Here is a 12,893-nt window from a genome sequence, read left to right on the forward strand (position 1 = left end):
CCTTGGGAGGCAATAACATTTTCTTAAGATTTGGCTTCCTCAATAAGGGAAAGACTTTTTGAAAATTTGATGAGGTGAAGCCTTCTTTTGAATTTTGAATTTTGAATTCTGAATCCTTGGGAGGCAAGAGCATCTTCTTGAGATTTAGCTTCCTCAATAAGGAAAAGACTTCTTGAAGATTTGAAATTTAAATTTCAAATTACTCTGCTGAATGTACTTTCCTTATTTATCTCATCAGCTGTAACTTGACTTGTACAAACATGTTTGTTCTTCTTTGTCATATTTTATGCAGTTTTAAGAGCATTTTCATCAAATTACCTCTTTACATCATTTTCTGCAAAATAATATCAAAATCACATAATTAGGCAGAAAATATACAAATTAACATTAATAACAACATAATAAAATGCTTTAAATTTGGTATGATCAAGTATCAAATGAGGAAGCTCTTTTTTTCATGAACACCATCATGCAACAAAAGAAAAACCGAAAATAGAACGATATTCACAATCCAATCTCAATGTTAGGAGGGAAGACACTCTATTCGGAATTAAGGGAGGCCATCTCCTGCTCGGAGGGAAAACACTCTCTATGAGGCAGGGAAAGGCCGCAACTCCGGCTTTAAAATTAAAACAGTGATAAAATGTTTATATAATTTATTTAATTAAATATTTATGTGAATTTTTTTTATATAATTTTTTTACTCACTACTTAAAGTTATATTTATATTAATTTTAAATATATAATAAAATTATATTATAAAAAATACTTCAATATTTTTTATTATAATGATTTGTAATATACATTTTATAATTTAATTTCACAATAAAGTATTAAAATTATAATATTATATATGAAAAAGTTAAATATAAAATTAACTTAATTAATCTTTAATTTATTATTTATATATAATAAATTAATTTTCAAAAATATAATAAATAATCGATAAAAATATAATGTTACAATGATTACTCATTCCGAAAATCTTATTATCAAATGGTATATATTTTTTTTATAATTTATTATCGATCCCGAACTCAAATTTTAAAACACAGAAAAGTGATATAAAATAAAAACAAGATAATGATAAAGTTGATATAATCTAATTTAATATATAGATTAAAAATATTAATTAAATTAAAATACTAAATAATAGTAAAATTATTTTTAAATTTTTATTTCATCAATATTTGTAATTTTTCACTAATTAAATTTAATTTATACTTAAAATATAAATTTATTAATTTTAATAATTATCTATGTTTTCAATAAAATAACTTATTTTATTACATAATTTTAATTGTAAAATAAAAGATCCTAATAATATATACAGATATTAACAAAACTTTTAAAGCCTAAGAGATTACTCTCTCTTTAAAAAAAAGTTATTTAAAAAAATATTTATTTTTTATTTATAAAAAATACCTCTTGTTCAAATATAAAAAGGATAGATAATATTTATCTGAAAATAATTTTAGAGAAATATATCAATATTTTTATAATTTTGATTTTAATTATAATTTTAATTTAAATTGATAAAAAAAATATATTATTATTAAGTGGACCCAATACCAAATAAAGCCACTTGCAAAATTTTGTTGCCCAAAAAGTCCTTATTCAAAAAAGCCCTAAACCCAACCCTAGAGTTAAGAAATAACCAAGGGTTAGTCAATCATAGCAACTATAAATAAAGGGCTTGTGTCCCTTCACAAAACCTTACAACATTGAAAGCTCTCTTTTTAATATTTCCTCTCAAAATCTCAAAAGAAACATAGAAGATTTTGAGACCCCAAGAAGAGAGGCCTTAAAATAAAAGCCAAAGGCAAAGGGGATTGGCTGTGGGGGTCAAGGGAGGTCACCAGACGGTCATCGAAACCCCACTCTAAATACCCACGAGGGTTACTGGTACGTTTTCTCCTGTTTTAGCCCCAAAAGAAGACTCTTTTGGATTTTGAAGACGAGGGTCTGTATTTGTACAAAACTCGAATTTTAGCCCATCGTATTCTTTGTCTTTCTATCTCTCGCACGCGATTTCTTTATATTTCTGCAATCAAACACACAGCTCCCGCGCGGGGGCGGGGCCACAAGAATATTTCTTCGGCGCTCCAAAACCCTAGATCAGAATTCTATTTTCCCGCCAGAAAACCCTTCTTCCACGTTTAAACTATATGCTTGATCGGTATTTTTTTTGGTTCAATCGGCTTCTACAGTATAAATATGTATCTAAATCGAAATGCGATTTCGCTGATATAAACATACCTGCTTGTTTTCCTTCGATGTTAAATGAGTAGTCATTGTTTTACTTTTTGTTTTTTTTAAAAATTATTTCGCTAAGATTTTTAAGAGAATGACTCCTTTTAGGGTTTTGAACTGGAAAATTAGTGGCAGGGTGGTCGATGGTTGCTGGTGATAAGTGCGCTTTAGATTGCTCAAAAACCCCACAAAAGAAGCTCCAGTCAAAAGGGTTTCTGGTCGGTCTTGACCTGTTTTTAGAAGTAGCCGGACTAGAAACTGAACCAGATGCCGAGCTTCGATGCCAGTTTGATAACTGTATAAACTTTTTCTGGAAAGAAATCTGTGCCCTGGATGCTGCATTCCCTCCAATGCTTGGAGATGGACAATCTGTGGATTTGTTTAAACTGTTTTTAGCTGTGAGACAGAAGGGTGGATATGATGCAGTTTCTCATAATTGTTTGTGGGATGTGGTGGCAGAAGAGTCTGGATTGAGCCTAAACCTTGCATCTTCTGTGAAATTGGTTTATGCCAAATATCTGGATGCATTGGAGAGATGGTTAGAGAGACCTGTTGATAGAAAGAGTTCAAAATCCAAATCGAGTAATATCACCAACTCAGAAACCAAATTGAGTGATAGTGGCCTGAATGTGGGTGAGGTTTCCATGGAGTTAGGGTCTGAGTTTAAGGCATTGTTCTCAGAGATAATGGATTGGAAATCTGAACTTAATGTGAGTGCTGAGGTGGATTCAAATGGGGACGATAAGTGCATTGTTGATGATGAAGAATCTGTGCACATAGACACTGGAAACAGTGTTATTGATTTTGTGGAAGTTGGTAAATTAGGCTATAGTGTGTCCAAGAGCCAAAAAAGTGATTCTTTTTTTGATGGGGACCATAAATGCAAAGATGTTCAGAAACATCTGGAATCCAATTTAACTAGTTTGAAGGGGTGTGACGAGGATGAGGTGAAGAGTACTGTGGTGGAAATTGATGGAAGAAAGAAAGAAGATAATGGTAATGAAAATGATGTCATGGTATCAGATTCAGATGCTGTTGAGGAATCCATTTCCAGCTATAAAAGGAAAAGGGAGTCCATGTATGGTGTACTGAACTGGATTACTGGGATTGCAAGGAATCCATGTGATCCAGTGGTCGTTCCGTTACCAGAGATGTCAAAGTGGGAGTCTTATGCGAATGAGGAATCATGGAAGCAGATTTTGTTGGTTCGGGAAGCATTATTTCTGAAAAGGGATGTTAATTCAGGTGCTGGATCTGTTTGCCAGGTATCTCTCAGCTTCTAAATGCTGCCTGCCATTACATTTCCACCCCTCTCTCTTCTCCCACTTTCATGTCCATTTCCTATAATATGCAATGGTGCTTCATCTTGTCTCATGTAGGGTCTTATCACTGTTTTTACTGGACATATCTTCACCTTTGACTAGTATCTTTTCATGGGTAGAATCATAAAGAAACTTTGTTTTGTGGCTGAACTAATATCATTAGTTCAACAACAATAGATCTGACTCTTATAAGTTGAAAATTTATTTCTCGGCAATGTGTGCATCATCCTCTTTTTTCTTGCAACTTTTGGGGTTTTTCTGTTTTATGCTTCTCTTATGGTAGGCTGTTGTTGCATTAACATGCTTAATGGTTTGAAAAATAATAATATTAAAAAATTTTCATTTTGATTTGTTCTTTTATTTTAAAATTTTAATGGAAGCAGATAAACATTTTAGTGGCTCAAGCTTCCATGTAAACTGTCAATGGTTTTACCCATTGTTAAATTTCTCATCCGTGCAGTGGTTAGATTATTTACAAATGTATGCACTAGAATCTCCTAACACATCATTCGCATGTGTATCCTGCACTAAAGAATATGGGACACATCATCTTACATGCTGTGCCCGTTGAACTATAGAAACATTTATTTGCAATTGTCTATGTAATTTACACTTGATGATTAGAGAATACGCCTGTCCAACTGACCCAGTAGTGCAAGTTATTTTCCCACTTTGTAGAAAAATCGGAAGATGCACCCATGCATGTATGATGATCAAGTTGGATTTGCATACAATTTCAGAGAGAGAATCAATTGTAGTAGAAAGCTGCTACACAGAAAAACAGTGTTTCAGTCACAGGCTTGTTCACAGTTATCTTCCTCAACCACTGTTACTGGCTCAGACTCTTGCACAAAGGGGGTTTTTGATGGTGATTCCTCAAGTAAATATTCTGTGTTTGACCTTCCAGTCGAAAAGACAATTCCCTTGGGACCGGATTTTCAGGCAGAAGTACCAGAATGGACTGGTGTTGTTTCTGAAAGCAACTCAAAGTGGGCTGGGACACGGGTTTGGCCACCGAAAAAAGTAGATAACAGATTAGTTATTGAACAAGAGCCTATTGGTAAGGGAAGGAAAGATGCATGCGGGTGTGAAGTGCCAAAATCTGTAGAATGCGTCAGATTTCACAATGCTGAGAGAAGGTTGAGGGTGAAGCGTGAATTGGGTTTAGCTTTCAAACATTGGAGGTTTGATAAGATGGGCGAAGATGTTAGACTTTCATGGACAGAAGAAGAAGAGAGAAAATTTGAAGCTATAGTGCGGTTAAATCCTCCATCTCTTGACAAGTGTTTTTGGAATGATATATTCAAATTCTTTCCTACCAAGGGAAGGGGAGATCTGGTGAGCTACTACTTCAATGTATTTCTTTTGCAGCGCAGAGCACAGCAGAATAGGTCGACTCCAAATAACATTGATAGTGATGATGATGAATCGGAATGTGGACTAGTGACCAATGGTTCTGGGCGGGAAGCAGCACCCAAGTCACCAGGATCTCTGTTATATTCTGCAAAGAAGGCCCCCCGTAAAGGTGGTAGATAATGATATGTCCGATTTGTTGGTGGAAGTAAACTGCCTAGCTGAGATATATAAAATGTTGGTAATTTTCCATGGCTATGTTGGCGTAATGCAAAGCAGAAGTTTTGTGATTAAATTCTGCTTTGCGCTCCTAATGATAATTCAGTGGAGATGCATCAATGACATCCATTTTGGTGGGAGCGGTAAGCTGTAGCGTGGAGGGACTCAAGCTGTTATTTGCTTCCAGTTTCTGAGACAGTTGCAGTTGATTCATATATGCCTATGTCACGTGCGGGTATCTTACATCTTCTTTATTAGATTGATATGACATTGTTGACCTGAATTGAGAATATGGTAAATATAGTGAAGAATGAATGATTATTTAAAATGTGGTATGAAATTGATCTTGTTTTGAGAATTTACAATATAATGTCTTTGATAACTCGCTCGTTTATATTGATGTCTGCTAGTATGTGAATATTAGCATTGGGTTATTTAGTCAAATTAGTTTAATTCAATTTGGATTTGCTGGCTAAGATTTTTTGGAGCATTGATTTATTTTGAAAATATTTTGTGGAAATCGGTTTTGATGTAAATTAATGTTTAATAAAATAATTTTTTTTCATTACTTGCCTATAATTTAAAAAAGGGAGATTTATAGTTTAGTTTCTGGGTATTGTCATTATTAATAAGTTAATTTCTACATTTTCAGAAATTTATTAAAATTTTTTTATTTTTTCTTTCTGTCAACAAAATAGTTTTTTTATTTATTTCTGCCGTTAAAAATATAGTAAAAAAATTAAATTACTTTCTTTCATATCTTTCTTTTTTTTCATTGATTTTTTCTTTTCTTTTTCTTTGATTCTTCTTTTCCTTCTTTTTTTCTGGTTTTTCTTCAATTTTTCTTTTCATTTTTCTTCTTTAAAGAGAGGAGATTTTTCTTTTTTTTCTTCTTCTTCTTTTTACGTTTTTGTTTTCTTTTTCTTCTACCTCATCATTTTTTTTCTTTTTTTTTTTAAGAGGATGAACTATTTCGTTGACGGAAAGAAATGATAAGGACGTTTTAATAAATATGATTAAAGATAAGTACGTTTTAATAAATATGAGAAAATATAAGTACATTTTAATAGATTTTTATAGATTTTTAAAAATGTAGGGACTGACTTGTTAATAATACCAATATCTAAAAACTAAATAAGTGATTTTATTTGAGGGTAAAATTAGATTTTAAAATTTTTCTCTTTTATTTTTTATCTATTTTTAACGGAAAATATGACAGAAATATCATTTCGTTGACGAAGAGAAAAATTAAATACGTTTTAATAGGTTTTTGAAAATGCAGGAATTGACTTGTTAATAATGGCAATATTTTTTTAAAAAAAAAAAGATATTATTAATTTTTCAAAAATGTCAAAAAAATAATCCATAGGAGTAGGATTCGTATTTTTTATGGATCTAAATAAGAGATTTAAAATTTTTTTTAAATTGAGTTTTTTTTATTGGATCATTTTAAAATCGATTGGATCGGAGTATGTGCAGATTGGATTGGATGGATTTATATATTATTTAATGTTTTTTTATTCATCAATTTTATTTATAAAGTAGATTGGATTGGACAGATTTGTGGATTACTTGAAATATATATTTTTTTATTAATTTTATTTTTTTATAGATAAAGAGTAGATAGAGAATGAAAGGATAGATTGAGAAAATGTACTAATTTTTAAATAAGATTTAAATGTTCTTAATTTAGAGAAAAATGACATTGATTGAATTTTTTTATTTTGTATAGTTTTTTTTGTTAAAAACAAAATTAATGATTGTATTAATAAAATTTTATCAAACAAAAAGAGATATCATCTTAAACAGAGAGACGATTATGCATGATAGATTCTTTGGCCAAAGTATGAGCAATTAGAGTAGCATTACGACAAATCCATCTAACAGGAGTATAACAAAGATTTACAATAATTCAAAATTAAACCCCCTGTATAAGAGAATTCGGCAAAAATACTCCTCAATTGCCTGTCTAAACCCCTGTATAAAATAATTTGGCAAAGATACTCCTCCTTCTTTCTTATCTCTCGAGCGTAAATCATTAAAGCCTCCCGAACAAAGCCACAGAAGAGAGTTTATACGAAATAAAACTTGAATAAGGTTTCAAGACTGACGTCGTTGTTGCGATTCCAGAAACCCATAATAACTAGTAAACCACCATTAAACATTACATTTCGAAACAACCGAATCAATAAAATTTAAAAAAAAGCCAACCACAGAGATTTCAAAAAGATTAGTTTAGATTTCAAAAAGATTTTATGGTCATTAAAAATTTTATGATCGTTAAAGATTTCATGGTAATTAGAGATTTTATGATCGTTGAAGATTTTATGGTAATCAAAGATTTTATGGTCATTAAGTATTTTATTTATGAGATTTAAATATAATATTAAATATGACTGTTATGATTTTATTTCAAGATTTTTATAACCATATGTAGCAGTCATTTTTTCCACAATAAATAGCTTTCGTCTTTACAAAGATAGGGACTCTCATTTTTTTTTATTTTATTCTTTCTTTCCTCTGTGTTATCTGCTGGGTTATAAATCAAAGATAAATTCTTTGTTGTCCTTATCTTGGGAATTAAATCCCGAAGAACCTGTTTAATCCTGGGGGATCACAAAATAAATCCTTAAGGATAGTGTTCAACACGACTCATGTTTCATTATTTCACCCTATTTTTCTAACAATCTTAAGGATTTATCTTTACACAAATGAAACCAAATGTTGTTACTGCCTCTGCTTCTGCACTGCCTACTTCCAATGACATTATCACTACCACTGCTTCTGCTGTTCTTCCTATCGCCATGCTTCTTACTGCTGCAAATGGTGGGTCTCTTCTGCTTGCTGTTCCATATGCTAAACCTTTTCTTGACATCTCGAAAATTGAGATTTTTTCGGGTCGAAATTTTAAAACATGGCAAGAGAGAATTTTTTTCAATACTTGATATGCATGGCGTTGCTTCAGCACTCACAAAATCAAGACCTGTACCTGCTGTTGATCCAAAGTTGCATGAAATCTGGGCCTATTCTAATAAGATATGTAGGCATACAATTATCAGTACTCTTTCTAACGATCTCTTTGATATCTACTGTTCCTACAAGGAAGCCAAGAAAATATGAAATTCAATGAGCCTGAAATATACTGCCGAGGATGCTGGAAAATAAAAATTTGTAATTGGCAATTTTTATAAATGAGAAATGATTGAAGTAAAGGACATCAAAATGCAAATCAATGAATACCATAAACTTCTAGAAGATCTTAGAGCAAAAAACATCACTCTACAAGATGAATTTGTGGCTGGACTGCTGATAGAGAAATTACCAAATTCCTAGAGTGACTACAAACAACAATTGAAACACAAGCACAAACAGTTGACACTGTTAGATCTCATCACCCATATCATCATTGAAGATACAAACAGGAGGGAACTTGAAGGTGCAAAAGGTAAAGAGCTGACTACAAGAGAAAATCTTTTACAAGAAAAGGTGCACAAAGCAAATAACAAGTATGAAAATAAAAAATCTGATTACAAACCTAAGTTTAATAATCCCACCTTTAAAAAGAAAGGACATTGTTTTGTATGTGGTAAGCCGGGTCATCATGCACATCAGTGCAGGAAAAGAGTGATAAATGACAATCCTCCTAAAACAAAAGTGAATTTAGTTGAAGGAGATGACATTATTGCTATGGTCATTTCTCAAACTTTTCTTGTAGCTAATGTGCAAGAATAGGTAGTAGACTCTGGTGCTACTAGACATATCTGTGCAAACAGAAATGCATTTACCTTTTACACTACAGTGGGAGAAGGAGAAGAACATGTGTATTTGGGTGATTTTAGGACTGCAAGTGTCCTTGGTAAAGGGAAAGTTCTTCTCAAACTCACATCTGGCAAGACATTGGCACTAAATGAAGTACTTCATGTACCTAATATAAGAGCTAATTTAATTTATGTAGCTCTATTGGGAAAGGCTGGGATTAAGGTGTCTTTTAAATCAGACAAAATTGTACTGACTAAAAATGACATTTTTATTGGAAAATGTTATTGTAATCAAGGACTCTTTGTTCTCAATATTTCTGCAATAACAAATGAAGATGCATCTTCTTCTGCTTACTTGCTTGGTTCTTTGATTTATGGCATGCTAGATTAGGGCATGTTAGTGCGTCTTATATTAAAAAAAATATATTATGCAACTTTTATTGATGACTATTCTAGATATACTAAAGTATATTTGCTTAGAAACAAAGATGAAGCATTTGATATGTTTCAATTATATAAAGTTGAATTAGAAAATTAATTAAATAGAAAAACAAAAAGGATTAGATCAGATAGAGATGGAGAATATATCTCATTTAATGACTTTTGTAAAAAATAAGGAATAATTCATGAATTTACTCCACCTTATTCACTTGAATCTAATAGAGTAGCAGAAAGAAAAAATAGAACATTAAAAGCAATGATGAATGCTTTATTAATAAGTTCTTCCTCATCTAATAACCTTTGGGAGGAAGCTCTATTATCTGTTTGTCATCTATAAAATAAGATACCCTATAAGAAAACTGATAAAACACCCTATGAACTTTGGAAAAGTTTTACACCTAACTTAAAATATTTAAAAGTGTGGGGGTGTCTTGCTAAAATAATTCTTCGTGATCCTAAGAAATGTAAAATAGGTTCAAAAACTTCTGATTGCATGTTTATAAGTTATGCTGAAACTTATAAACTCAAGCTTATAAGTTTGCTTTAGTTTCTTGAGACAAAATTTCTTCTATTAGAGTATTAATTGTTTTAGCTTCTATACATAAACTTGTTATTCATCAAATGGATGTTAAAACAGTTTTTAAATGGAGACTTGGAAGAAGAAATTTATATGGTTCAACCTAATGGTTGTATTGTTTTTTGTCAAGAAAATAAAGTCTGCAAACTTCTTAGATCATTATATGGTTTAAAACAAACTCCCAAACAGTAGCATGAGAAATTTGATTAAGTTTTGTTAAATGATAGTTTTATCTCTGTTGAAGTTGATAAGTGTGTATATACAAAACATATAAATGATGAATATGTGATTATTTGTTTATATGTGGATGATATGCTTACTTTTGGTACAAGTCACGATATAGTTTGTAAATCAAAAGCTTTCCTTGCCTCTAAATTTGATATAAAAGATGTGGGAGAGGCAAACGTGATTTTGGGAGTTAGAATCATAAGGAAGAATGATAGTCCAATGCTATCACAAGAGCATTATGTTGAGAAGCTTCTAGTTTGGACATTTCAATGTCAAACCAGTGATTATCCCTTATAATCCTAACTGTCAATTAAAGAAAATTAGAGGTAACTTTGTTGCTCAATCTGAATATGCACATATCATTGGGAGTCTGTTGCATTTAGTGAATTTCTCATCAACACCATCTGTATCAATGCGTTGTGATTGCTAAGCGGCAATAACCATTGCAAAGAATAAAACTTTCAATGGTAAGAATAGACATATTCGTCTGAGACATAACGTTGTTAAGCAGCTGCTGAAAGATGAAACTATTTCCATTGATTATGTGAAGTCAGAAGTGAATTTGGCCAATTCTCTGACTAAACCTTTTAGAGAGAAAACTAATAGATGAAACATCGAGAGGAATGGGACTTGAGCCAATTTGAAACTGACAGTGATGGAAACCCAACCTTTGTGATTGGAGATCCCATGAAAAAGACTCATATGGGTAATAACAAGTCACTTGTTAGTTCTGATAATACTATTTATTGTTGTCCCTTCCTATGGTGTGAGAAGTGCTATACCGCATTAATGAGAGGATGAGATGAAGGCTCTTAATGATATTCATATCTCTTGTGGGTGGTGTATAAATTGCAGTATACACTTGATGATATCACCTATATAAGTGTGGAGTGGGGCCGTTTATATGAGATTGTGGCATAATCTCTAGAGCACTTATGAACTACCAGGCGCGCGCATGGTCTATTAGCGCAAAACGATGTTGACAACAAGATCTGTGGAGTGTTATGAGATTGATGAGAAATTAACATATAAAAAAAGAGTTTTGGTTCATAGAAACAAAAGTTTCACCAATTACTCTGTATGTTAAGTCTTATTAATCTAGGTCTGGTTCATAGTCTAACAGACTCCAGATTCGAAATATATACACTAAATTTCTAAATCCAGCAATGAAAATCTTTAAAATCTATGAGGGATTGTTGTAAAATTAGTTTAGATTTCAAAAAGATTTTATGGTCATTAAAGATTTTATGGTCGTTGAAGATTTCATGGTAATTAGAGATTTTATGGTCGTTGAAGATTTTATGGTCATTAAATATTTTATTTATAAGATTTAAATATAATATTAAATATGACCGTTATGATTTTATTTCAATATTTTTATAATCATATATAGCGGTCAGTTTTTCCATAATAAATAGCTTTCATCTTTACAAAGATAGGGATTCCCATTTTTCTACTTTATTCTTTCTTTTCTCTGTGTTATCTGCTGGGTTATAAATTAGAGATAAATTCTTGTTGTCCTGATCTGGGAATTAAATCCCAGAAGAACTTGTTTAATCCTGGGGGATCACAAAATAAATCCTTAAGGAAAGTGTTCAACACGACTCAGATTTCATTATTTCACCATATTTTTCTAACAGAAGCAACCATCAAAATATAAAAAAATACGAAAAAATTTCATACGAGAACTAAGAGTTTTTGTTTCCATCAAAAATAAAATGTCCGGCTTGTGACTAGGAATCAAATCCTTCAATGCAATAACTGTCCGAGGATTGCCACCATAAATCTGCCAAAGAGGCCTGCATATTTTGAAAATTGATTGGATTGTATATGAGAAATATCCCCACTATACAGAAATCGTAAGTGACGATCGGAATATCTCTGGAACTCTTAACAGGGACAACAATAATTTTTTTTTCATCGATAGTCAATTGACGCAGATCGTCTTCCATGGGGAAGGAGAAATAAGAAGTTAGATTTAAAAAAAAGGAAAATGCGAGAGTATCGAGGTATAAAGGGACCACAAAGGAAAACTTTTTTTGTATAGTTTTAATAAATTTGTTTTGTTATTTAGATGATTCTAATAGATTTATATTTAAAATTTTTTTAAAAAAATAGAGTTGAAATTCATATATTTATTATAATATTCTTTTCTTTATTGATCATTGTTGGTATAATATTTAATTTTAATTAATAGTATGAATTTAATTATAAATTTTAATTCAATTTTAAAAAAATGGACGGTATTTATATGTAGACCTACCGTAGATCGAGTTGAATTTAAATATTAAAAAATTATTTTCTAAATTGAGTCGTGCGAACTGAATTGAGTCGAATAGTCCATTTTAAAGAGCTAGGGAAAGATGGATAACTTTGTCTCAATTAGATCATAGTTTTTTTTCCTACATTTTCGTTTTGTTGTGTTAGATTTTCTTCTTAGACTTTGGAATTATTACTTTGAATTTGTTGAATTTGAAATGTGAATTAAATTGCTTTTGAATTCACACTTTGGAATTGTTATTTTATGATTTCTAATTTTGATTAATAAAATGTGATAAATTAGCAGTAGGAACGATTTTTTAATATTAATGTAACATTAGTTTTAGATATAATGAAAAATGATTCATATAGTTGATTGATCCTAACTAGTTTGAGATTAAAAGTTATTTAAATTACAGAAATCCTGTAAAAACTTATTTAAATTCATTTTCTTGTAAACGAATTTTTAAATAAACCCTTGCA

The 12,893-nt window shown here is 31.1% G+C and overlaps 1 protein-coding gene across 2 annotated transcripts; it reads left to right on the plus strand.

Annotated features, from left to right (window-relative positions):
• The first annotated feature begins 1,729 nt into the window (after positions 1 to 1,729).
• Positions 1,730 to 5,541, plus strand: LOC110615305 (AT-rich interactive domain-containing protein 2). 2 transcript variants are annotated; one of them, XM_021757124.2, is made up of 3 exons: positions 1,730 to 1,905; positions 2,362 to 3,518; positions 4,254 to 5,541. In XM_021757124.2, the coding sequence occupies exons 2-3, from the start codon at positions 2,397 to 2,399 to the stop codon at positions 5,109 to 5,111; spliced, it is 1,980 nt and encodes a 659-aa protein (XP_021612816.1). In that variant the 5' UTR covers positions 1,730 to 1,905; positions 2,362 to 2,396; the 3' UTR covers positions 5,112 to 5,541. The 2 variants fall into 2 exon arrangements, with proteins under 2 accessions (XP_021612816.1, XP_021612808.1); XM_021757116.2 differs by having other exon boundaries at positions 2,383 to 3,518.
• The last annotated feature ends 7,352 nt before the right edge of the window (positions 5,542 to 12,893 follow it).

The sequence above is a fragment of the Manihot esculenta genome, chromosome 1 (genome assembly GCF_001659605.2).
Source record: "Manihot esculenta cultivar AM560-2 chromosome 1, M.esculenta_v8, whole genome shotgun sequence".
In the NCBI taxonomy this organism is placed as follows: Eukaryota; Viridiplantae; Streptophyta; class Magnoliopsida; order Malpighiales; family Euphorbiaceae; genus Manihot; species Manihot esculenta.

Bases quoted from the DNA above. Each gene is read 5' to 3' on its own strand.
- LOC110615305 (XM_021757124.2), top strand. From the start codon at position 2,397: ATGGTTGCTGGTGATAAGTGCGCTTTAGATTGCTCAAAAACCCCACAA. The intron at 3,519-4,253 runs GTATCTCTCAGC...CCCACTTTGTAG, and splicing joins GTGCTGGATCTGTTTGCCAG to AAAAATCGGAAGATGCACCC.